The following is a 27,569-nucleotide window of genomic DNA, read 5'->3' as shown; positions in this document are numbered from 1 at the left end:
AGCACGTAGGTAATAAAAACTCCCATTACTGCCAGCACAGCTTCAAACAACAATGTAAATATATAAATGTGACAAAGAACACAGACACAGACATAGTTTTTAGGGGTTTAATGGGTGTACGGACTCATTTAAAGGAAGTGATAAACACATACAAAAATACCCTTTCAATACATTTTAGAAACAAACATCTAAATGACCTGTTTTGTTAAATGTTTCCGAACAGCATAACATGAGTTGTCTGAAACAGAGTGGTGCAGATTCATTCAAAAGAGACCTACCTGCTATGAATGCTATTAAAAAAAGATCACATGGTACAAATATGCAAATATAAATAAAGTGATAAGAAAACCCCCAATAATGAAGAATATGCCTTTTGAAAAAAACTGTTCTCTGTACATTTAGCTGGGGAAACCGATGCTGGAAAAAGAACCTGCGTCCCTGCGTCTCTCTGCCTGCTCTGAAGAAGAAGGTGCCTCGTCAGCATCACTTTATACTTTGTTGTATACATATATTTTCTGTGCTGAAATCAAACAGTCACCCAGTTTCAGACCGTGAAGATGGAAGGTGGGGCCTACAGCAGGAAAAGAGTTGTCTCCTGACCCCCTGCCCCCCCATCCCACCCGTGGCCTCAGGAGATGCTTTTTAAGAACCTCCACAGGAGGCGCAGAGGGTAAACACCCAAAACGAAGGGAATTCCGTCTCTCTCTCCGACACATAAACACAACCATCTATGCATGCACGCTCACACACAGTCAACCATATGCGCATGCATACACACACACGAACCAGAACAACTCGTCAAAAAGCTTCTAACCATTTCACAAAGCACCACAAACTCTTTCATGGACACAGATGCAAAAACAACCCGGACTTTCGCTTCATCAGCTTCACTAGCAAACAGACCACGGTGAACTGGTGGGGGTGGGGGGTGGGGGGGTTGAGCAGTATCCCGAACAAAGGACCTTTTTTATGTTGTTTAGCCCTCCTGATGGACTAGAGATTCATTTTAGATGTCAGACAATCACAGGTACATACACAAAACTGATATTCAAACACTTTCTTGTGACCGTCTAACCCGTCCAGCAAACACTTGTTTGTCATCCACATCAATCTTGCATCGAGGGCTTAGACACAGCAGGAAATGCAAGCAGAAAACGGTCTTTTACTCCAATAGGTGTGACACTTTAACACTGAAGCTACACTGAACAGAAGGATTAGGTGTTGTTGATATGGTTCTTCTGATTTTCTGTATTAATCCTTCACAGAGCCAAACAATAACCATAAAGCTTCAGACCCATTTTACCTCTTCTGAAAAATGCCTGACATTTCCTGTTGTGGTAAGGGTTATTTTCTTGCTCTTACCTGCACCTGAGAAGCCCTGATGTCACTGAGTGTCTACGATCACCTTCACACTGCAAGTCCAATACCAACCTGGAGTGCTCTTTGGGTAGTCGTGGTGGTCCAAAGAGTCACTGTTGTCATTTCCATCATATCCAAGCAAACCCTCAATAAAGCCTCCCTGCAACTGTATCCAAACCTATACAGTGTTTACAAAAAATATCCCGGGCTGGAGACCTTTTTTTTGGACAAGCACGAGAAAAACAAAAAAAAAAAATTACAATTTTTTAAACTTTTTTTTTTTTCCTTTTTAGATAAAACTACAATAGAATGGTCAAAAGACTTAACAGTGATCTTTTGCTTTTTTTTAAGACAAAAAGTTATGTACATCAACATTTACTGTACAGTTTTCTGTTTGGGGGAAAATTAAAGAAAAAAAAAAAAAATCAGCATACACCAGAAGTGTGTGTAGCAAGCGTCGATAACTGTTCTGGGCTGTTTTAAAACGTGTTAACTGGAAAAAAACAAACAAACAAAAAAAAATGGGAAAATGAAAAGAACAGCTCATTTTCCATCTGTACTGTGTACATTTTAAACAATGAGGGAGAAGATGCGTAAAAAACTGTCGCTTTAGTTCTCATGTCAGATATCTCCGGGACTGTTGTGTTAAATGCCCTCCGGCTGGGAGCGTGACAGAGGGTGCTGACGACATCTGGTTTGACCGAATCACCTATCCACTGGCAAATCTGTAATCTCGGAAGATTTGAGGTGAGGTGTCCGTCCTGCTGCTTCACACTTGAGATGGACCGACCTGAACACACTCCCTGCCCCTGTGTGAAGTCATCTTCTCGGTGTTTGACTTAACTGTAAAGCCCCGACTCTGTACGTATGAATCCAGTCTAGAGTTGTGTGTTCAAGCTATGTGGATTCTGGCCTTTTCTGTTTCTTTGAGCCTCTTGGCCTGCTCCTCCATCGAGGGGGAGTGGGCTCTCTTGGAGGCCGCTCCGTTCAGTGGGTCGGCACCTCGGCTCACTAATGTGGGGATGGAGCTGCCGACGGAGGGCGCTGGGTGTTTGGATGCCACATGTTCTACAGAGAAAGAGAGAAGGACAGAACAGTTCATTTTAAACCTGTTCCTACCTGGTGTCAGCATGTGTCTTGGGTGATCCAATCATAAGTACACAGCACTAAACACAGAGTAAACACCACTGCGATTCCATCACTCAAACCACTTGCTGAGGTGGTCACACATTTGACCATATATATTGTGTTTTGTAAACACTAATGCGTCCTGATGCGTCCCCAACAGAGACGAAATCATCAATGCAGGACATGGTGGTTGTTTTGGTGACAGCGTGCGAACGCTCTATGACAAGCTGGATAAAGTGTTGCGTGACTGTCCATCCTTTAGCCCTAAGGAAGGAGACATGTTTAAGTCTGCTGATATCTCCTGCTGTACTGATACAACTGCTAACATGACCAGTGAGAATACTAGAGTGTGTGTACAAAATAACTGTGAGCAGGGACCTTTGCCAATTTGGCACACGTGACAGACAGCGTGAACAAAATCTGGTCAGCTGGAGACGCATGATAGACACAGGTGTGAACGTTGATGTGTCTCAGCTGCCCACTTGTGTACGGATATCCGAAATGCATGTTAAAACCTGGCGTAAACAGTTTCAGTGATTCAGTTTCAGTGCATATTAGTTTTACCATAGCCACACTTAGTAATTTGACTTTTTAAACATAAGTTTATTTCAGTCTAATTTGTGCTTTTTAATTATTTCACTATCTTTGTTGTGTACTTTTGTTGTGATGTTCATGTGGCTGATTAGTCCATACATAAAATTAGCTTACATTCAAGGCTAACTTTGCTATTTCTAAAAGCTGTACCCTGTTTTCCCATGTTTGTGTCAAAGTGACAATGGGAACAACAATTTCTGAAACTGGTCCAGTACTGACTGAGAGGGTTGCAGCCAGCAGTCGCAAAACAGGCTGCAATTTAACCACCTGAGGTATGTTTCCACTGCCAGTTTCAAAAATTTGTTGTTCCTATTAGTCATTTAGACACAAAAACATGAGAAAACAGAGTTCAGGTTGACAAATACTGGTAACCCTTTGAAGCCAGGTCAAGTGGTTAAACCAGCAGCTGGAGAAGAGATAGTTTGGGGAGACAGATACTGGTTTAACAATCTTTACACTGTGTGTGATTTTGCATTAATGTTGACTTGTCCATCTTTCACATGGTTGATGGAAACTGTAATTTCTTTTGTCAGTTTTTCAGTGATGGTTGCTTTAATTTAGTCTCGGGAAAAAGTTTTTTTTTTTTGGTCATAGTTTCCTTAAAATGAACACTGGTAAAAAAAAAAAAAAAAAAATTCTATAAAAGAATAAACAGAAACTGATAACTGACTGAAAAAGAAACTGTGCACTCACTTGAGCCAATGACTGGAATGGACATGCCCTTTTCTTCACTGGCAGCAGGAGCATCTGTGGTGAGCGTGTCCTCAAACACTGGGGGCTTTGGAGGTGTGATGCTACAGTGAATTGAAAAAGACAGGCCAAAGTTACAGCATTAAAAAAATCAAACACCAACAGTTTCAATAGCTGCAATGGTGCTGGGAAAGAAGTTAAAGCTCACTTGTGGCGGTTGAGGGCCAGTTTAATGGAATTTTTCACGACACGACAACTGTTGCTGGCTGGGAGAGGCGAGGAGGCGTCTGGCAGCTCCATGCTGGGAAGTCTCTGAGGTAACAAACAGGGACATTATAATGAGCAACACTTTTGACTTTAAAGTCCACATAGAGAAAGTAATTATCCAGTGTTTATTAAAGTCAAACCATTCAAGTCCAAGCTAAATGGTTTAGAAAGAAGACGTTACCTGTGTTCTTGAGGTATCAATGGTTGGAATGGGCTTAGCCTTTGATCCAGAAAGGGGGGTCTGATGGTGAAGAGAGACAAAATGTGAAGATGTTCATTTTGTTTGTCAGGCATTACACAGTTATTAGAAGCAGATAGAGTAAATGACACCTACAGTATTGTGCCCTTCACCATGTGGGTAGGAATCAGAGGATGGTGGATATGGCTCTTTAAATGCAGAGTCATCATTGGACACCACCTGCAGAAAAAAGTGTCACAAATTCCATTAAATCTGCCACTGAGTTTAAATCCAACACCGCATGTATTCAAAACACACAGATACTGTAACTCGTGTCCTCCTTACCTCTGCGTCTTTGTGCCTCTTGGCCAGGTCCTCTTGTGTGGGTGAGTGTGGTCTCTTGACAGGAGCTCCATTAACAGAGTCCTCCAGGCCGTTGGGCTCCTCTCTGGGGCTGCTGGTGGCATTGGGCTGCACATCCCCGCTCAGCACCGGAGTGACGGAGCTGCTGGCTGGTGGGGAAGGAGGCTTTGCTTTAACCACAGGCTCTTCAGGATGAGAAGGAGACAGACCAGAAGAAATTAGATGATGTCAAAATAATGTTCTCTGGATTTGAAGAGTTTTAAATTATACTTTCATTTTCCATATAAAATTGCAGACATCTGAGCGCAAATGCATTTACCCATTGTGGCCAGTCAGTCCACACTCACTTGAGAAAGTTGGATGACGTTCCACTGTCAAACGTGTCTTACCCAAGAGGAAGTAAATTAACCAGTGTTACCTATACTTGTATTATTTTCCCTTAACACATTAAATTAATATTATATTATTGTTCCCTCCATATTTTTAGTCGCTTTAATCTTTAAGTATAATAATTTTAATTTATAATTAGAATTATAAATAACAACAAAAAATGAGTTGAAAAAATTTCAATAACGAAAGGAGCCTTAAAGGTTTCCTCATTCAGATAGTCTGCTTACTTTTCTGATTGGTTATTTATGATGCTATTTAAAGATGTTGTTGCATTTTCTTTCAAACTAATTTGGTCATAGTACTAATGGGTATGGATTCATTTCAGTTATAAGGCACTTGTCTGGGGCAGAGCTGTTTTACAGGCTGTGACAGACAGGTGTAGAGGCAGCTCAGTGTAGCAGCTTGTGTTGAGTTGCACACCTCACTTCTTGCCTTGCTTTCTATGACGTCAAGCTTGCTCTGCTCTGCTCTCTCTCACACAGTGGTAAACATTTTGGCTGCGCTGGCTGCTCCAAACACCATGAAAGACACTCTGCTTGTATGATCAGTTCATTTCTGAACAGAATAGGGGCACTAGTCTGGAAACAAGTATTTTTCCATAATGATCCTGACATTAAAATGACTAAAATTAAATTCCATATTGTGTAGGACCCCTGTTGTTATTACGTATATTGGCTATGTAGTGGGACTATCCATTATGCCTTATGACATTTTCTGAAATTGCTAAAATATTACATGGCCTATTTCAAAAAGATTTTTTTTTTTTTTTTAACTTTACTTTAAATAGAATCTATAATGGTCACTGGAAAGATAACTCACTCGAGCCAATAACAGGGATGGACATGCCTTGGTCTGTAACAGCTGCTGCTGCTGCTGCGCTGGGTGCTGGAGTGACCTCCACAAAAAGCTGCTTGGGAGGGCTGACGCTGCAAAATACAGAGAAGACATTTACTCAGCATCATATTATGGATCTGACTCTGGGCACTGTAAGTAATAACAAAAATAATAATACATGGCAAGAAAAATAGGATATGTATTAGAATAGAACATCTGGGGAAAATGCATCAGGTAGAAATATACAAATAAAAAATCAACTGCAGTAAAGGTGTATCATACCCATCATCTGTGTCAGACACAGGCTTGGAAGGTTTGATGGTCGGGGAGCTGAAGGGAGTCCCTGAGTCTGTGTCTCTGGAGCTGTCCAGATGGCTGCTGTCCAGAGAGAGCCGCTTGGAGCTCCCCCCGTTAGAGCTGCGGTTCAACTCAGCTATGCTCTTCAGTAAAGAAGAGAGAGAGAAGGGGAAATGAACAAACTACACATTGTGACAAAAGCCATTAAGTGTTTGAACAGGAAGACATCTTACCCTCTTCTTCTTCTGCACCAATTCAGGAGGAAGGTACTGATGGAGCTGTTTCTTCTTCACATGTGTTGCTTCAATCTTCATCCCATCCTTCAGCATGTTGATGTTGTTGGCTTGTCGGTACACTGCAGAGAACAGGCCATGTTTAGGGTCACTTACTACTGGCATAAATGTATAAACATGTCTGACTTTCTAATTAGTACAGTCCACCTGACAGCTGGCCATGTCTTTAATTTGAAAATCTGACAATATTAACTCAGTCAAGTCGAATGATCAAGTTCCAAATAGGCCTGGGCGGTATTACAGTATACCAGGGTGTAATGTAATCGCGATGGTACAATTTTCTATATCGTCAAAAATACAGGCGCTCCTCTTTCCATTAATCTCATGTTCGTAGTGCGCAGCACATGCCACCAGAGGCCAGTCTCCCATCTCCACTGATGGAACAGGCAGCTAAGCTAAAACACACCGTGAAACTGAGAGGTGGAGAAATAATGCCCAGGCCACACAGGCTGCATAAGCAGGCATGTTTTCTGCATCTACTTTTGTGAATAAAGGCTTTATTTTGACAAAACCAGAGTTGGTGATTGTTGGAACCGGACTAACTAACTGGATGAGTAACAAGAGTAACCAAGACAGTCTTGGTGAGTTTTGTTTGTCTCAGTTGAGACTGAATAAAGTGTGAGTTAATGAGGCAATTAAGCCAGTGTCAGTTCTGTGACCAAGAGAAACGAGAATTCAAAAGGCGTACAATTGTGCCATATACTCATACCGTCATGTACTGTATACCCCAGTGAAATTTCAGGAAGGTATGAAAATTATATTGCCTAAGCCTAGTTTCAAATATTTCTTGCAGTCTTGAAGTAACAGAAGAGCTGCCAAACAGGGCTGAGGATTGGGCAATATTTTGATAAGAAGGTATACTTGTGCATTGTTAAACCTGGCACTGTCTGTTTTTGTCAGATTGAATTCTGCTATGAACTAAAGCTCATGTGTTAAAGGGATAGTGCACCCAAAAATGAAAATTCAGCCATTATCTACTCACCCATATGCCAATGGAGGCCCTGGTGAAGTTTTACAGTCCTCACATCCCTTGCGGAGATCGGCGTGGGGAGCGGCTAGCACACCTAATGGCAGACGGCGCCTCAGACTAACGTCCAAGAACACAAAATTGAAACCACAAAGTATCTCCATACTGCTCATCCATAGTGATCCAAGTGTGCTGCAGCCGCGACATAAAAAGTTGTTTCGAAAAACGTCATATAAACTGTTTTTAGCCTCACTGTAGCCTGTAGCTCTGACTGCTTCTCTGTACTCCGCGTTCACGTGTACGCGCCTGCGCGAGACCAGTGACAGCATGAGCTTTGTTCACCCGTGTTTACATCACGTGACACGTGCACCGCAGGGAGAGACAACAGTACCACAGAGCTAAAAGATCATTTGCACTACGGTCTTTTAGCAAAGGACAGCCCAACATGTCTGAAGACTTTGAGGAGGAACAGAATTTCTTTGTTAAGCTGTATTTGTTTGAGCCCGAGTATACGGACGCGGAACCCAGGCTACTGGACGAAGCAGCCGCCGCAGCTTATGAGCCTAACCCTCAGCCAGCCGCAGAATACCGGAGTCGAGCACTGGAAACCTGGTGGTGTAGTTGTTTCAAATGCAAAGCAATGCCAACGGTTGAGGAAAGTCTTTGCTGCTCAGACTGGGAATTGGTGATGCCTGCACTTGAGAATCTGGACATCAGTACTGACGAGACTGCTGCTCTTCAGAGATCACAATCACCCTGAGCGTGCACACGTGAATGCGGAGCACAGAGAAACAGTCAGAGCTACAGGCTACAGTGAGGCTAAAAACAGAGTTCATATGACGTTTTTCGAAATAACTTTTTATGTCGCGGCTTCAGGACATTTGGATCACTATGGATGAACAGTATGGAGATACTTTGTGGATTCAATTTTGTGTTCTTGGACGTTAGTCTGAGGCGCCGTCTGCCATTAGGTGTGCTAGCCGCTTCCCCCGTCGATCTCTGCAAGGGATGTGAGGACTCTAAAACTTCACCAGGGCTTCCATCGGCATATGGGTGAGTAGATAATGGCTGAATTTTCATTTTTGGTTGCACTATCCCTTTAAGGCTATTTTATGGCATATGCTACAGCAGGTTGCCTCTGTGTAACATTTTCCTAGTGACAATTCTGTTTAGGATTCTAACATGTTAAACCTCCACTCACTTTACTCAAACAAGCTAGCAGCATATCTCAGTTTACATGTAGGGAAATGCTCTAAAAAAGTAGCTCCATCTCCTTCTTAATAAAAGTAAAATAGGTCTTTCAAATTGGAAAAAGTCATGTGTATTTTCTCTATTACCTTACCAGGCACAAAGTTTATTTACTGTAATTAGGAATACTGTGTGGAATAATTTGATTTATTCTGTGGTGGCCAAGAAAGCAAAATAGTAATAATATACTTGCTGTATACAGTATACTAAATGTCTTACAATGTATCCTATTTTATTTTAAATGTTTGATTGAGTTGTTCCTCGGCCACCAACAAAAAGTGATATTACAGGACCTACCAGTGTCTGTGAAGGACTGGATGTCGTACGTCAGGTCAATGTTCACACTCTCTGCATTCTCCACTTTCTTGAAAATGATCCCAATGAACCACATGGACACAAAGTCGTTTCTGTTGCAGAAACACACAAGGAGCAAAAATGAAAATCATGTTTATGCTGATTTCAGACTGAAGTATCGAACATGCACTACTGTAATGGCCTGCTCACTGGCCTCTCCAAACGGGCCGTAAGACAGCTGCAGTACATCCAGAATGCCGCTGCTCGGGTCCTGACCAGAACCAGGAAGTACGAGCACATTAGTCCTGTGCTGAGGTCTCTACACTGGCTTCCTGTGGCTCAGAGAATAGACTTTAAAGCAGCTCTGCTTGTGTACAAGTCTCTCCACGGCCTAGCACCAAAGTACATCTCTGACATGTTAGTGCCATATGAACCATCTCGGACTCTGAGGACCTCAGGGACCAGCCTCGTGCTGGTGCCCAGAGTCAGGACTAAACATGGGGAATCAGGATTCCAGTTTTATGCAGCTAAAATCTGGAACAGTCTTTCTGAAGATGTGAGACAGGCCTCTACTCTGACAATGTTCAAATCTAGGCTCAAAACAGCTCTATTTCACTGTGCATATGACTGAAAGGATCTTATCTGCACTCTTCTCTTTTAAAGTTCATTTTATAATGATTATTTATGTTTTTATTTTGTATTGTGATTTTAATCAAACTTGCCTTGCCTTGCCTTGCCATGTGATAATGGAGCCGTGGTTTTCAACCAGGGATTCAGGAACCCCAGAGGTCCTTGAAAGAGTTTAAGGGGGTCCCCAGAAAAATGGGGAATCATTAATTTTTCACAATATAATTCACTATAGAAGCGAACCCACCATGAATAAGAGACATAAGAGTGACTATTTTGGTCATAGGTTTCACTTCCTCCATGGTTATTTCCTCAACTGTAGTCAACAACTTCAGAATTCTGGTCTCAAGTCATATCTAGCCAATAAAATATTTATAGTTAGGAGTTGCTGAAGTGAAATTGTATCAAATGACACCCTTGACCAAGTGTATCAATTTAGGGGTCCTTGACACAAAAGAGTTGAGAATCACTTTTGCAAATGTATACACTTCCAGTACTCACAGAGCTGTTTGTACGTATGTCTAAAACTGAACTCACTCATTACGGTTCTCCTTGGACCCAGGGAAGGACTGGGGGTTGACATGAGCCAGGGTGATGTACTCATTCCTCTCCAGGTTTCCCACCAGAACACGGATCTTTGATTCCACCAGACCAATCCTGAGTAAGAAACATCAAGACGTATTCACAGAGGCACCAGTACTGCTCACAAAATTAAAACACAGTGAAGGGTGAGGGTGCTTTTTGTGATTTCACCTTACAGACCTACTAGAAATCCAGTCATTACACACTCACCATTCTAAGTGGTTTTCTTCTGTGGAGGCACTGGCAGTCAGAACGATGTAATGCCTGCAGCACATAACAGAAAATCAGATGTTTAATAGCTAAACACACATCTAAAATGCTTATACAGCAACTGGCAACATTTGCTACAGACTACCCAGGTGTATTTAGGACCATGCAGCTGAATGAAAACCTCCTTCATTACAATCAGTGTGTTATAAGACTGCTGTACAGGCATAATGATCTTGTGTCCAGCCCCTGTACATCTTAACATGTATGAATCATCCTAATTCTAGTGAACATGTGATTTTAATCATTAAATGGGGTAAATCAGCAGCATTTTGATAATCTAAACTTATGAATTCAATGTGCTACACAGTGGAAGAACCATAACCAATCACACCAGTGCTCAGGTAATGTAGCTCCTATGGTGAGGCAACAGCCCCAACAGAACATGGCATAAAACCCAGTTGTGGTATTTGTGTGTGGGAGGAACTCTCATAAACAAAATGAGTCGACCAAACTTTGCTGACCACAGTTAGGATGAGTCAAATCTGCCCAAACCCAAAAAGTGAAAACAATAAGTTGGTCGGAAAAAACAGAAGAAGAAAAAAACTTGCATCATCCGGTTTTAGTTTCAACTGCACAATACAATCTATGGACTGCCGACCTTGTTAATGTCATACAAACGGCTCGCTTCTACATAACTTAACCCGATACGGACTTTAAAAATACATACTAACTTATATGTTAAAGAACTGAGAAATTATTTCTAAGCAAGAAAACCGATTGCCATGTATGTGAGAAACACGCACCTCTAAATGTTTTATTTATTTTGCTTTGGTTAATAAAATGTTCCATCCATCAATCCTTTATCGGACATAATTAACACTTACTTGTACTTTTGGAAAAAGTTGGGTGGCTCAAAGAGTTTGGACCATTCTGCTTTTCCCTGAAGAATCTCATCTGTGACGCTGAGGCCTGTTCCATCAAACAAAGTGGGACAAAGACATCAGGCTCAAAAATTCAACACTCAAAGCGACCATTCCCTTTTTTAAGACTAGTCGTAGGGCTGTTATGTAGCAAAACTATTTGCAAATGTGTGTGGAGAGCTGTGTAACTTTATCTCAACGCCTGTGTACGTAAACAGATTTATAAATGTTGAAAATAATCCCTAAATGTATATTGAGATTTGTTAATGTGTACAGTAATCTGCACATTTGTATTCAGAATCCACGTGTGCCTAATCGGATTTGTAAATGTATTAAGATTTGTAAGTGTGTAAACAAATCTGTAAATGCATAAATAGATATTAATGGCTGAAAGTCTACATATTTTGCTCCAAGAGCTGTAAATACAGACAAGTCATCAGTTACAACTCAGACAGGCCTCTAAATTGGCTGTCTTTTTACAGGTGACTTTTGCTACACTTCTGCTGTGCTAGAGATGTGCAAATACGTGTGGAGGTGTGTCTTTACCCTTCTGCCCGCATTGTGCCTCAGTAGCTATGCAGCCTTCATACCACCAGTAGGGAGTAGCACCCAGTGGCTTTAAGCATGACATTGCTGGACAATGGTTTTGACCATAGACATACAGTATATAGTGTAAGTAGACTCTGCACTGACTGCTTCCACCGATTGATGTGATACGTCAACATTGCCGCCTATCAGAACAGAAAAAACTGGCTTGTCAACAAATACAAAAATAAGTGAACAGGGGAGCTGTGTTTTTTCTGTATGAGCCTGATAACAATGACACGTTTTCACACAAGGGTTTCTTATCTGCGTGGAACAGGATAAAAATGTGTTGTCTCCTTACTGCTTGTGTATCAGTGTGGATCAACATTAGGCATGCATGAAACTAATTACTTAAGTGGTGGAAAACAACTCCAGTGTTGTGCTTAGACTAACAATGCAGTCTAGTGTAAAAACAGCCAACTGAGAGGCCTGCCTGAGTTGTAACTGAGGACTTGTCTGTATTTACAACTCTAGGAGCAAAGTACTTAAACTTTTAGGCCATTAATATCTATGTGCGCATACAGATTTGTCTATGCATTCACAGATCTATTTATGCAATTACAGATCTGTGTACATTTTTAGATTTGTCTACACATTCACAAATCTCAATACACATGCAAATCTGAAGACAGATTTTGAGATTTTCTTTCACACTTAAACAATCTGATTAAGCACACAAGGATTTCAAACACATATTTGCACATTCCTGTACACATTCACAAATATCTGTACGCATTTAGACTTTTTTTTTTCCCCCACAAATTTGCACATCTGATTATGAACACACAAATTGAGAGTTCTGCTACATTAACGGCCCAATAACTAGGCAAGATTGGATAAGAGATTTGAAGGACTGGAAAAACAGGTAATCAGATGTTACATTTTGTATTGTTTCAGTCATGCAGTCCATATTACCGTATTTAAACTCCTCGCTCATGATGGTGCGTGTTGATGTGGAGACGTTATAGGTGGAGTTCTGCTGGGGATAGGCAGGGGTGATGATGGGCATCAGGTGGTATCTGTCAGATGGGTTCACCTAAAAACACGGCACAGGGACCAAGGTTGGTTTCGCTGTGAGCCTTCACCATTATGTTAGCACACTCTACCTACCAAACTGAATGAGTAGGGCAACACGCCCACACACTGAAAGGCATCATAAAACCAAGGGCCCACATCCCACACACAGGGTACATCCCAATTCACTTCATGTTTCCCTCATTTGCATTTTTTCCTCAAGTGATGCAAAGGACTCACAAACATTCTGAAATGAGACGTGCTTCCCTCTCTAACGTCATTTGTCAGTTACTAATGAAAGATGCAAAGTTGAATCTCTTATCTGTGTGCTGAAGGAAGTGTTAGCATCATCCCTTGTAATACTTTTGTATTATTAATTGTAGACATTTCATTTTAATGTTCTCCAACTAGACAAAACATAATTTAAAATATCAAATGTGCACATTGAGCCTTATATCAACTGCTTGACAAAACATGCATAGCAAAACTGTATATTCCTTGTGTAATTATCAGTCAAACCACAATGTAATTTGTAAGTATATAGTATATGCTTAAGTTAATAATGTTTTACATTGGATGCCAGCTATTCAATGACCATGTCAAGCTATGCCTCCTTACCACCCAGAGCTATTTTGAAGAGCTGTTGGACACCAACTGCACGTGACCTTTAAGCCATTTCTGCCAGCAGCAAAGCCTTTACCATGCAAGTCTTTGTTTGTAATTATTCTAATAATATATATTACGATGACCATGTGTCATAGTAAACAGAGAGTAATGAAAGTAACCTAAACATTTGGGAAATTATTAATTAATTCTCCCTGATGCACGGTGACTGTTGGCCATGCTGTGACTGAATGGAAGCGACACCAACAGATAATTAAAATGTGTTTATTGCTGAAGGGACACAACAAACATGACACAGCAATTACAGCAGCTAGAATGTTTTTAATTAAGGCTTTAATTAAGGCTAGAATTAGTTTGGCATGAATAAATTTATGATATAATTATGGAAAACTATCAAAGCAAAACTTAAGTCAAAAGAAAATTCAAATGGATAGCATACAAGAAAAGTGTGTAAAGGTGTCTTGTCCTGTACACAGTGCTGTTATTTATCGGTCCACAAAGGTTTGAGACTGCAGCGTTGTAATTATGGGATTTAAACAAAAATGTAACATCTGTTGTGCTATTCAATTGTTAACGTCCACGTAGGAAGTCTTCCTTGCTCCAAGCTGCTCTGGAAGCCTCCTCTGAGCAGAGTTAAGAGCATTGGAACTCATGAAAGGGGACCATATCAATTTCCGGGTCACATGAGGACAGAGGAATGATGAGACATGAAATAAGAGAAAGTAAATGTACCTATACTATATCTGCTGAGCTTACTCTCAAACACCAAATTACTTTTAATAACTTAGCAAAGGCACTCTTGTCCTGATGATAGTGTTTCCTCTGTCTAAAGAGCAATACACATATACAACAGAGGCAAAATAACATTATCAACATTTGGAGGTAAAACACTGGTGTCATACTCACTCTGGGATCCCACACAGGTAGATTCAGATTGCTGTCCTCAGGCTGTTTCAATAGCACAGGGTTTGGCCACTCCCTGTGGGATAGAAATGACAAATGTAGTAAAATGTGTGAATACTGAAATACTATGCATCGCACAAGGCTGTGAAATACTGCCATCAAGTGGAACACAACAAATATGAAGTTGTAAGTGCAGGAGCTAAATTCTCACCATTTGGAAAACACCAAGAAGAACTTGTGGACCAGCGTGGCAGCCACAGCGTTGGGGTAGAGCTGGCAGGTCCTGGCCACCAGCATGGCCCATGACACTCCACCCAGGAACCCCAGCATGTTGGAGTAGATCCCACGACCTACAGGCAGAGAGCACATTACAGTTAAGCGGAGACATCTTAAGAATGCCGGTGTTGCCCAAAAGATGAGCAGGCAAAACACCTGTGGGACATAAAAATGTGTTTACATCACTTTTTAGAGCATCTATATATTAGCTCTTCAAGTGTGTCTACTACTGAAAATGAAAGAAAGACTCAATAAAAAACAGATATACAAAAAGTTAATGTTGAAGTGCATACGACAAGAACATTTGAATCCACTTACGCTTTGCCCACAGTTTGATGGCTCTCAGTGTCAGCCTGAAGTTTTCTTTGTTTGGCACCAGGTGCAAAATTTCATCAGTCACTCGACAGCCTGCAAGACAAAACATAAAAACCCTCAAGCACTGCGAGAAAACTATTGCACTCTTTAAGTTTATGCATATTCCCAGTAAGAGAAGGATATGGTTTAAATTACAGATGAAAACCAACTTCTGTCAGATTTACGGTATATCCCTGCCGCAGCAAGCTTCTGCAAATGTGATGTACTAGGAGATTATTCTACTCGTGTACTTATTAAAACTCATTTGGCCATGGAGTGTACCGTTAAGGCTGCGGATACACCGAATGTCCAAGTTTCTCAGGATGGAATCTCCTCTCAGGTCCAAGTTGTCTGGAATGGACTGTAAGGCCAGTCTGGCAAAAAGCAGGTCAATCTGTTTTCGACAGAAAAGAAAAGAGGAGATGAAACTGAGTATAAATAATATCTATGTTTGCCATTCAAGGTAGTGGGGGGGCACACATTTCTGAACTTGGTGGTTCTATGGATCTCAGAGTCGGTAGCAGTTTGGAAATTTTTCACAGGGGGTACAGACAAAACCAAGTCTATGTTTCTCTCCTTAGAACAGGCCATGTGAAGTTACTTTTCCCTGGCTCTCTTATTTTTCTGACTGTTTTCTTGTCTCTGTCGCAATGCTTTTTTGAATGCATAGATTTGATTGGCTGGGTAGAATCACTAGAGATAGTTTAACACATGCAATTAGTCTGAGCATTTCCTAGTCAGCTAAACCAGTACTAAAAATACTGCCAGTTAAAACAGCAATGCTCTGTCAAAATGTGATAATTCTCAATAGTTTATTGGTTATAGGTCTGGGTCTGAACTAGGGTTGTCAAAAGTATCGATACTCTGAAAAGTATCGATACTCAAACACTGTATCCGGATACAATACTAATTTACAAAAGTATCGATACTAACAGTGCACGCCACCTCAGCGCCTGTTGGGTGCGCGCGACGGGTCCGACGGACACACGCTGTGCAGGCAGCGTCTGGCAGGCACAGAGCCCTCGCTGCAACCCGCCTTGTTGTCGTCGCTGTGCATGCATGCACGCATTTCTGTTGCTGTAATATGGCCAGCCAGTTTTGGTCAAAAATGATAAAGGAAAAAGCGCTTTTTGGAAATATTTAGTGAAGTGAACACAGCACGCTGCAGACGGCAGGTACAGCCCCTCCCCTCACTAGCCGCTGAGCACCTGGTGTCGCCAGCATCAAACTAAAATATAACTTCTAACGTTAATGTGGGAGCTAAGCAGAAAACTTTATCAGTCATGCCCGTCTGTAACATTAATAGACAATGTTAGTTTAACAGAACAACACAATTATGTGTGTCTGAAAAGTTACGTCAACTGTAAAGTCACAGATAGAAGCTGAAAAAACGTTTGGTTTCTCCCGTAACCCCTGGTTCTCTGATCACATAGTGAGGTAGAAACAAGAGCATCCTGAGCCTAAACTACCAACTATATTTGATCAGCAACAAAAATATGGTGCCAATTCACCAGAAGCACAGACAATAAATAGGGCTGTAGATAAATACATTTGTATGGACCGATCTTGTTTCTGGTTGTTATTTATTTTGGGGGGATTTTTTTGTTGTTATCATTGATGTTACTGTTCTGATCTTCATTTAAAAAATGACATGCCTCTTAATTTTTTGCTGCTGTATCGAAAATGGTATTGCGCATTGAATATTTTCCTGGGTATCGATATCGAGTTTGAAATTTTAGTATCATGACAACCCTAGTCTGAACAGGATGGCATTTGGATCCAGGCCCAGGAAAATTTTTGGAGAGGAACAGCAGGTTAACAATGGGGACGCACTTTGGTCACTTCCTCAAATTGCCCACTGCGCAGAGTTAAATACATGAGGGACTGAGGTTAGAAAACTAAAAAATACAAGGTGTGAATAGGCTGATGAGGGCTGCTTAACCACTTTCCCTTGTGGGAATGGCAAGCATGTTCAAAGCAGAACAGCACAGTGATGAGCTTTTAAATGATTCTGATTTGTTTTTATGAAACTCAGCAAGGCAAAATACAAACTTTCAAATGCCAACTACGATAAGAACAGAGGTTTCACATTTAGACAGATACTAGAACAGTAGTTATGTTGATGCTTATCCCTATCATCTTATTTTATATCGTCTTTTCTGCTTTGTAGTCTGAAGTTTTCATGGACCTGTATTAAAAACTGGACCCTGAAGTTTCTGTTTTACCCGGTACCTCCTTTTAATACCCCTAAACTGTACGTAGACAACACACATCACGTGGATCTAAAAGTGACTTACCTCTATTCCGTCAAATTTGAATTTTATCACAGGTACAAAGGCGTCCTCAACAGCCTTGAAAAATCACCAAAAGAGACAATATCACCAACACATCTGAGACAAGGCCAAGTCACACAGCTGACTGACAGTATCAACAACAATAGTAAATCAAAGTCAAGATCACAGAGCTTGTAATAAGAGATGTAGAGTACTTCTTTCAGGATGCTACTCCTTGTGTCATGTGTGGTGCTTTGAAAATGTTTGTAGACAGCTGTTAACAGATATCAATGAGGGTGGTTTCAAATTCAGAAAACATGAGCATAGTGTGGAATATGAGCATCACCAATGGCTGTCTTTGGAGACCAGGCCTTCAATATTATTCAACTAAATTATTATCCTCCTCTTAAAATATCTAATAAACTCTCAGTAACATTAACCCACCAGTAAAAGTGCACTCAACCGTTCCATTTAAAGTGCCACCATGCATTTTTGAATAAAATTGCCCATGCTAAGATTTTTTTTAACTGCAAGTGAACACATCATCAAATAGCAGCTAATTTTATAACATAATAATGTCACAACAAACTACAGGGATGTGCGATCCTTTTCATCACTTATACTGATGTTATTAAAGTCACACACCATGGGAAATTACATCACCAGCAGACCAAAAAGTGCGACAGACACTGCTCTTGGGTATTGTTCATCTGCTGTGAGTTACTACAGTAAAACTCCTCTACCCATTCAGCAAAAACAAACTGAAGACTCAGCCATAAAGACGTAATTGAGCAATCTTTATCAATGTTAGGTACAGTTCTGCATTGCCAGTACAGTGAATTCAGCTTTCCTAGAGAGTGGAGCTCTCCTAGCAGCAGTGATGTAAGCAGTCTGTTGCTCTTGCATCTTTTTCCACTGAAAAATCTTTGATTGAACAGAATTACTTTTCTAGCTCAGGGATGACACCGGGACTTCCTTCACTGGGAAATGGCCAAACATGCCACAGAAACTTACCCTCAGGTCTTTGATCTCTTCGTGCAGTTTGATTTTCTCAAAGAAAGACTGGAAAAAGTCACTTCTCTCTACATGGCGCGGAGCCACACACAAGGCATCAATATCAGCTCCTGAAAGAAACAGTTACTTTTAGCAGTGTAATCTGCATTGCCCAGTAGGTGAAATGGTTGATGACTTCAAAAACAATCTGACAGGTTCACTGAACAAAGCTGCTGCATTACGGGCTCAAGAGAGTTTGTGTGGTAAAACATCATGGATACATGACAAGTAAAGCAGCTAAAGTGAAGCGCAGCAACCTTTTTTTCCTGTCCAACTGATAAAGCCTGGCTCTGCTTTGTATGGTCACAGCCTATAAAAATCTTATGGGTTTGGATATTTTTCAAAAAACCCAACACAGAGCTGTTTTTTCTAGACACTGGTGACCTCCACTGAACCCTGTAAAGAGGCATGCAAAAATGATAAGAATGTCAGGTATTTGTTTGTAGTATCAGACGTGGATGTAAATTGTTTTTATCTGCTGACCTAAACTCATCCAGGGTTCCCACATATATATACTAATGAATTTTTAAAGCTTTTCGAAAAACCTTTCCATAATATTGTCCACTACTTTGGGTGGTTTAAAATGGGTAGGCCAATAGCAAAACATCCATTAACTGTTGAACATCCAGGCTTTTCAAAAGCAAACTGATAGCACCTGCTAACTTAACTCACTCAGTAGACATTCCCCCTGTCAACTAGCTGCATACTAATGCCCATGTCCAATAGACCAGAAAGCCACATACAGGGGCCACAAGGCCACTCCCCTTTTTAGTGGAAAGAACCAAAGATCCTAGAGATGTCAATGCAATATGACATGCTTGGATTATAATTTTGACAAGTGTATTTGCATTTAATTCTTAGTAAACCTTTGTTTGTATGGCTGGATATTGATTATCTGGACACTGATACATGCTCAGGTGTCCAAATCATGATATGTAACATCAGACTAAGCACTGTCTGTAAATAACCAACCTGTTAATAGCCAACTGTTTGATTAGGCTGAGATTTAGTTCAAGATGACAGTCTGATTCTGCTTTACTGTGTGACTTCACTGCAGCAGCCTCCTACTCAAGCTAGCTCTCCATCAGTAGTAACTGTCCCAGCATCATTTGGCCATTTACCACACTGACAGTGAATATTCACACGTCTTATGTGCCTCATCTCTCAGTGTGAAAACCTTGGTTAACCCACTACACAACAGCTTTCTGCAATTTTCTTGTTTCTCTCCTCATGTGACAGTGTGGAACTTCCCCAAAAAGGGGTGCAGCCTTGGTGATGATGTGATGCCTGTCTGGCCATAGCGTAACACATAATGCTGGTTACGTTTCAACAGTCACGCAGTGCAGGACTAGATTTTAAATGTGTACAAGGAACATGCTTTGCTCAGTTAAAGACATGTTTTGGGATTTTAATGACCATATTTCAAACAATATATATTCAAGAATTTTCCAAACCATTTCAAGGCCTAGAAAAGAGTTTTCCCTAATTTCATTACTGTGGGAACCCTGTATATATTTTTTCTACAAATGTGAGTGCATCTTTAACATTTACTGTGAAGGATATATTTATATTCTACAATGTAGGAAAAATGATGAAATGCTGAACAAATGTTTGGGGGTACAGAATTTGGAAATGGGATTAATTACTTTAGCACAGCAACTTTTCATGTGTTTGAATTTGTTACTTCATAAAAATGAACACAATCATGAAAATGTTCAACTGATTTAATGCAACATAATGTGGCAGTTTTTACATTTAATTTATCCAGAAGTGCATTGGGTTGCTAAAAACAAGACACTGAAAATCGATCGGGAGTTCATTTGATCGATACCAATCAATGAGCAACTAACAACAAATCACCACTAGCATCATTATCAATTTAAGAAATTAGCCTGGAACACTCTTGTTTATTAAGTTTCATGAACAAAAAACAAAAAAAAAAAAAAAAAAAAAAAAAAAACACTGTATAGTTTGATTTAAAAAAGAAAACTGAATAACTTAAATTTCTAATAACACTGTAGCACAACAAACAGTAAAATACACAGCAGACCGCTTTTATCTTTTATTCTCAATTTGTGTGTTTGCTGTTCAAAGCAAGGGCACATTCACACAAATGCCTCCAGTCTATAGTAAGCCAATGTTTCCACAGCTTTCTGACCCCAAAACTAGTCTTTTGAAACACACTCTCAAAAGCAGACGATTATGACAATGCCAGCCTCGTGCTTTAGTGAGCTCAGGGTGAACTGAGCTTTTCAAAAACAACGTGGTATGCTTAATTAGACAGGGTCAGTGCTGGCAGCAATACTCTGATCACTCTCTCTCTTTGCACCTTCTGAATGCCAAGACAGCTAATCACACAATACAAGAGTATATATTTAAGTTTAATATTGTCAGACAACTTTCAGGCATAAAATAGGGATGTTATGGATGATACTGCTGCTATCAATAGACATACCTTTTGTGTGCACTCCAAGGCGGTACGAACCAAATGTAAATATCTTGCCCCCAACACAGCTTATTGCTGATGGTGGGAGGTTCTGTAGAGGAGAAGAGCATATGCAATAAAATCAGTATGATGTGGTTTTTCTTTATGACATGACAGTAGATAGCTTTAGTGACTCTGATTCAATAGTAAGCAACAATGACTCCATACTACATCATAAATCACAGATTTTACTTATAAGGAATTCAACAGGTCAACAGAACTCACCTTTAATTCACTGATCTCTGCGATCCATTCTTTAACAAAGTTATTCAACTTCCCAAGAACTGCAAGTCTGAAAGGAGATACAACTTTTAGCAGGTGCTTTATCCACAATCCACCCCTTTCACTAATCATATAGTGAGGATGAAAATGATATTAGTACACCACACATTTTCACAAATTCCTAGATGGTAATATGTGCATTCAAGCCTTCAAGCATATGCATCTAGGTACCACAAAAACATACACACAAGTAAAATGCAGTTGAACCTCAAACTTACAAGAAATACAAGCTTAGAAGTATCCATTTTTGTAGAAACTACCAGAGAAGTACTGGTACATTATATTACAAAAACTGATGTTTTAAGTGTGCATCTCTTGTAAGTGTAGTTCTGCCTGCGACAATGAAAGGTAAGCAGTCAATATGCCTTACTGTTGTGTCATGATTAAAATAAAATTTTAACACTATGCTCCTTACCTATGGTTCAATTCCTCTTCATCTTCAAACACCCCAAAAGGTTTCATAGCATCACAAAGTTTCTTGGTGTACTGGTGGTCTATTTCTCGTGGAGGTGCAAGGCTAATGGCAGAGGTGATGCCATAGTGTTTCTGAGGCTGCTGCCCACCAGGCATGGTGCTGCAAGGGAACATAATATGGGAACATGGCGCAATACATGAAATGACAGCTACTACCCCACACTTCACATTACTGCGTTAATTCATCTATGTCATGATTTTTAAAATCTCTTCTTAAACATTGAACAAGATTACCAATTAAATGGGAAGACATTTATGAGCCGCAGCTTATTTTTGTAAGATGTTATGCTTTGCTAATTTCTTTTCCTCTCCTCTATGTTGCTACCGCCAACCTATGTGTAAACACGCTAATATTACATTGTCTGACAACAAAGTGCTTCATGTTACATTACATTACTGAACACAGAATGCGTATTAATGACTCCGCACTCGTGTGCAATTTCAAATCTGTATGTAAGTGAGTTTACCTATATAGCAGAAACGTGTTTGAAACGAGCTACTTTTCAGGCTGGAGGCGAACGAACGTTAGCCGAGTGGCTACAAACAGGTTGGAAGCGCTAACAAATTGGCTAATTTAGCAAGTTAGCAAACGTTAGCTGGCTGCTACGGAAGAATTGGTTTAACTAATGACTCGCTTTCCGGTTAGACCTAATGAAGGGTCGATATTTTCTTTAACAAAAATAAGTGAAATCCGTTCATTTTGTTCGGCAAATGTACACCGTAGTTACCTACCAACAAACAAGCGAGCTAGCCAACAAACGGTGGCAGCAGGCCTTGTTTGGTTGTTGTGACAGTTGGCTAACGTTAGCTTTTAGCCTATTCTTTAGGACTCTCTTTTAAACGCGGACAAAAATGTTCATAAATGAAAACGGACTACGTGCATGACTTACCTTGACATTTCTTTCATGACACTCTAAAAAGCTTGCACTGTTTTTCTGCTGTAAACCCGTAAAAAAACTAAGAAAGTCAGCAAGTGGAAATGATAACAGCCTCGACCTGATTACAACAATGGTCACTTTCCAGAGAGCAGTTCAAACCTTCCCACTGAACCGGAATCACTTCTTATAAGATAACGTATCAACTCGTAATCCTGAAAGAATATTCATATCTAATTCATTTGCAAAAAGCGCTGGATTTTTTGGATGCTACCATCTACCACGCGTTTAATTGCTGTTTGGACTTTTTTTTATTCAAAACTACAAATGTAACGGCATTTGTCAGGACAACGTCTGCGTGCAGCACGCTGAGCAACCATCGTCAGAAGGCACCTCCTCACCGAGGCCACAAATCACGTGACCACGAGGCCCGGCGCTGCTAAACTCAACACAACCCAGCATAGCTAGTGTTAGCTGTAACATGCTACACACACCTGTCACACAAGGTGGGTCTGAAGTTGGAGTCGTAAGTTTGGAGATATGGCAAGACAGTAATTATTGTATACAATGAAAGTTACGTTGCATGAAAGCTAAAATAACGTTATCATACTTTGGTGAGAGGGTTCAACGGCCACATTTATGTTAGCTAATATTGTTTATGTTTGTTAGCCTGTGAAGACAGACATGTAGTGTAACGTCATAACAATACTGGGCATATCTGTAGCATTTCAGTTTTTCGCAGCTGCACAAAAGTTTTGAGACCAACTTGATGTTAAGGGTATCATAACAGGTGGTCATTTACGAATTAAACATGTCTAAGTCGATGTAACATTTATATTTGTAAACGTGTTCAATAAAATAGCATCATATGTGGCACAGGAACTTAGTGTATTTCGGGACTGTTTAGACAGAAAATGGATAGATTTTATTGGTGTAACGTTATAGTGCATTCTTTAATGCAAACTGTAACTTTTATGTCTGACAATTAAAGTGCTGTGGGTTGTTTTGCACCGTCCACCAGAGACCACCTCCTCACAGAAAAATAAGTCCAACGGAGGGAAAGTTAAAGGGACAGTTCAGTTTTTTTGAAGTGGGAGGAATCTGAAAGGAAAGCTAAGTATTATACTGCTGTGGAGGGGTCAGCAGCAAAATGTATTTAAGCCAATTAAAAAAGTCCCACCTTAAAAAACCCCAATATCAGTTTAAGTGTATGCTATTTTGAAGCAGGTTGACAGATTGCAGAGTTTTCTGAATAGTGGAAATGGAAAGGGTTGCCATGATATAATCAGTGTCTGGTGTCTCTTCTGTCATCCTCCTCCACCAACTCCATCATGTCTTCCTGACTTGACCTGGAGGTCATTCTTGTCACAGCATCCAACCAATTTTCCCTCACTGACCGCCGAAAAAGTTTACCTTACTGAGACAAAAATGGGTTAATCCGTTCAGTCAGTGTCATATCAGTGGACACCTAAATCCCTAATGTCATTGCTGACTGAATAATCACAATTTTCTCAGTAAAATATGCAGCAGTTACAGTAAAATATGCTCACATTTGTATTAAAAAGGCGGAGGAAGAACCAGCAATACTAATATTCAAATTGCCATTGTTTAAATGTCTCAAATGGTAAATGTATCCCCTGAAGTGGACCAATGAAAAGCTACACTGTGAAATCAGTGAAAGCCACACATAAATTACACTGTTGTTCTTATTAGCAATCATATGCTGTTAATCACAAGGTGCTCAAGTAATGTTTGCCTGATAATCTGTTGCCAGTTGCCAAAGTGCTCTTGCCAGTTTTTCACTGTTTTATTGAAGTGAGATGTCACAAGTTGCACTTGCAACCAGTGTTGGGAAAGCTACTTTGAAAGCATTAGCTCTCAAAGCTACCAACTACTTCTCAGTGGAAGAAGTTGAACTACAGCAAAGCTGCCCTAGTGAGAAATCTTGTTTAATTAACTAAAACTTGTAACCATGATATGAAATTATAACAGAATGTAAAACAAAGAAGTCACATGTCGACAAAAATAGCCACTCAGTTGCATTTATTGCAAACAGTGCCCACTTGCTCACAGGTTAACAAACCAAAATGAATAAATGAATACACCACTATTCATGGGAAAGTGCAATGAATGTCGGCCATGGTTCTGTATACAATGTCTATCAGTCAAACACCTGCTTTCCAGAGACTAGAGTCCAGGTGGGGGTATTAGCCACATGACTTCCTAAATAGTATGCATCAAGTTGTCTGAACATTTGTTAACAAATCCAAAATTGTTTGTGGTTGTTGTTTCAGTAGTTAACTACATAGAAAATGGCAAAAAAGTAATTTAACTACTTGAAAATCACTATTCAAATATGAATGTAGCTGAACTACCAGCAAGCTACTGCAAAATGTGGTTTATTTAACATGTATTTCACTACTCGCTAACGCTGCTGGCAACTGACAAACTTTAAAATTGTTGACTCTGTATTGTTGAAAAATACGGCTTCAGTGCACCATTAATTTTGGTCCATGTGAGTCTAGATCATTTTATTTGTCAGAAAGTTGCGGCTCAGCCATCAGGTCCTTAAAAGAACTCTTATATCTCACCTCAGCAGGTTAAACAGCTCTGCCTAGTGGATGGTTCAAAATATTACACTTGGTGTAAAATGTCCTTTGATAAATGGTTTCATCATTAATCTTGACTGGCTTCAATGTGAACAGTCAAATGATTATCAGTTGGTCAAAGCTCTGCAAATGTTTGTTCTTTTGACATGATATTGCACACACGATGTGGGATTGTGAAATTACACTGCACTTAATTCACCTCTTTGGAATCCCGGTTAACTTTTTTTTTTGTGGAGCACAGCCTTTGTAAGGAATATTATATGTATGTTAATAAATGCAGTGGACAATTTTAGTACACAAATGTTAGAAATTATATTGTCAAACATGACAACAAGTATAACTAATATGACTGTAACATGTAGTTGTTTAATGTATACAGTACAGGCCAAAAGTTTGGACACACCTTCTCATTCAATGCGTTTTCTTTATTTTCATGACTATTTACATTGTAGATTCTCACTGAAGGCATCAAAACTATGAATGAACACATGTGGAGTTATGTACTTAACAAAAAAAGGTGAAATAACTGAAAACATGTTTTATATTCTAGTTTCTTCAAAATAGCCACCCTTTGCTCTGATTACTGCTTTGCACACTCTTGGCATTCTCTCCATGAGCTTCAAGAGGTAGTCACCTGAAATGGTTTCCACTTCACAGGTGTGCCTTATCAGGGTTAATTAGTGGAATTTCTTGCTTTATCAATGGGGTTGGGACCATCAGTTGTGTTGTGCAGAAGTCAGGTTAATACACAGCCGACAGCCCTATTGGACAACTGTTAAAATTCATATTATGGCAAGAACCAATCAGCTAACTAAAGAAAAACGAGTGGCCATCATTACTTTAAGAAATGAAGGTCAGTCAGTCCGGAAAATTGCAAAAACTTTAAATGTGTCCCCAAGTGGAGTCGCAAAAACCATCAAGTGCTACAACGAAACTGGCACACATGAGGACCGACCCAGGAAAGGAAGATCAAGAGTCACCTCTGCTTCTGAGGATAAGTTCATCCGAGTCACCAGCCTCAGAAATCTCAAGTTAACAGCAGCTCAGATCAGAGACCAGATGAATGCCACACAGAGTTCTAGCAGCAGACCCATCTCTAGAACAACTGTTAAGAGGAGACTGCGCCAATCAGGCCTTCATGGTCAAATAGCTGCTAGGAAACCACTGCTAAGGAGAGGCAACAAGCAGAAGAGATGTGTTTGGGCCAAGAAACACAAGGAATGGACATTAGACCAGTGGAAATCTGTGCTTTGGTCTGATGAGTCCAAATTTGAGATCTTTGGTTCCAACCGCCGTGTTTTTGTGAGACGCAGAAAAGGTGAACGGATGGATTCCACATGCCTGGTTCCCACTGTGAAGCATGGAGGAGGAGGTGTGATGGTGTGGGGGTGTTTTGCTGGTGACACTGTTGGGGATTTATTCAAAATTGAAGGCACACTGAACCAGCATGGCTACCACAGCATCCTGCAGCGACATGCCATCCCATCCGGTTTGCGTTTAGTTGGACCATCATTTATTTTTCAACAGGACAATGACCCCAAACACACCTCCAGGCTGCGTAAGGGCTATTTGACCAAGAAGGAGAGTGATGGAGTGCTGCGGCAGATGACCTGGTCTCCACAGTCACCGGACCTGAACCCAATCGAGATGGTTTGGGGTGAGCTGGACCGCAGAGTGAAGGCAAAGGGGCCAACAAGTGCTAAACACCTCTGGGAACTCCTTCAAGACTGTTGGAAAACCATTTCAGGTGACTACCTCTTGAAGCTCATGGAGAGAATGCCAAGAGTGTGCAAAGCAGTAATCAGAGCAAAGGGTGGCTATTTTGAAGAAACTAGAATATAAAACATGTTTTCAGTTATTTCACCTTTTTTTGTTAAGTACATAACTCCACATGTGTTCATTCATAGTTTTGATGCCTTCAGTGAGAATCTACAATGTAAATAGTCATGAAAATAAAGAAAACGCATTGAATGAGAAGGTGTGTCCAAACTTTTGGCCTGTACTGTATAAGTAAAGGCAATGTTTCATCTTAAATATGACATTTGGTTTTCATTGGTCTGTGTATTCTTTGCTCATTTGAAGAGCTGCAACACTTAATTAATTGGCAATTCTTTTGATAAATAATCTTTACAGTAATTTTTAAGCACAAAAAATGCTTGTTTCATGCTTAAATGTGAGAATTTGGTGTTTCTTTGTTATACATGATAAGCTCTATGGCTTTGGATTTTTGGACTGCTTTTTGCGCATTATTGCAGTTCTGATATTTCTGTGTTCTTGTCTCACAGGGATTGCTCTGGGCGTGACACCCAAGACCACCCATACAACCCTCCGTCAAATCTTTTGGCTGTCCAGGAGAAACCCAGAGTGTATGCACAGTGGCTGTGGCCAGCTTGACTTTATGAGTGTTGCAATGGATTCCAGTAGGTCTTTAGAGTCCTATGTGGACAACATTATGTTACCTATTAGAAGAGCGCAAGCAACCTTTCAACTATCAATAAAAGGGAACTCCTCCCCCCTTCGT

General features: G+C 40.3%; 1 protein-coding gene across 2 annotated transcripts; it reads right to left on the bottom strand.

Annotated features, from left to right (window-relative positions):
- Positions 1-93: 93 nt before the first annotated feature.
- On the bottom strand, positions 94-22,799 carry papolg (poly(A) polymerase gamma). 2 transcript variants are annotated; one of them, XM_033613802.2, is made up of 24 exons: positions 22,455-22,799; positions 21,506-21,664; positions 21,034-21,100; positions 20,779-20,860; positions 18,285-18,394; positions 17,295-17,348; positions 15,280-15,391; positions 14,962-15,051; positions 14,579-14,717; positions 14,371-14,443; positions 12,742-12,862; positions 11,206-11,290; positions 10,322-10,375; positions 10,067-10,186; positions 8,906-9,015; positions 6,334-6,455; positions 6,086-6,243; positions 5,789-5,895; positions 4,562-4,764; positions 4,373-4,456; positions 4,220-4,279; positions 3,980-4,083; positions 3,775-3,875; positions 94-2,427 (listed from the first exon to the last, which is right to left on the bottom strand). In XM_033613802.2, the coding sequence occupies exons 1-24, from the start codon at positions 22,469-22,471 to the stop codon at positions 2,252-2,254; spliced, it is 2,508 nt and encodes an 835-aa protein (XP_033469693.1). In that variant the 5' UTR covers positions 22,472-22,799; the 3' UTR covers positions 94-2,251. The 2 variants fall into 2 exon arrangements, with proteins under 2 accessions (XP_033469693.1, XP_078016738.1); XM_078160612.1 differs by having other exon boundaries at positions 5,816-5,895.
- Positions 22,800-27,569: the final 4,770 nt, after the last annotated feature.

This window comes from Epinephelus lanceolatus, chromosome 17 (genome assembly GCF_041903045.1).
Source record: "Epinephelus lanceolatus isolate andai-2023 chromosome 17, ASM4190304v1, whole genome shotgun sequence".
NCBI lineage: Eukaryota > Metazoa > Chordata > Actinopteri > Perciformes > Serranidae > Epinephelus > Epinephelus lanceolatus.
Note: the sequence above shows the minus strand (reverse complement) of the source record. Positions and strands in the feature narration are given on the sequence as shown.

What these genes read in the sequence shown, in the direction of transcription:
- papolg (XM_033613802.2), bottom strand. An exon ending in TTCTTGGTGTTTTCCAAATG is followed by an intron (nt 14,444 to 14,578) that starts GTGAGAATTTAG and finishes TCTATCCCACAG; the next exon opens with GGAGTGGCCAAACCCTGTGC. An exon ending in TTGATACCTCAAGAACACAG is followed by an intron (nt 4,084 to 4,219) that starts GTAACGTCTTCT and finishes TTGTTACCTCAG; the next exon opens with AGACTTCCCAGCATGGAGCT.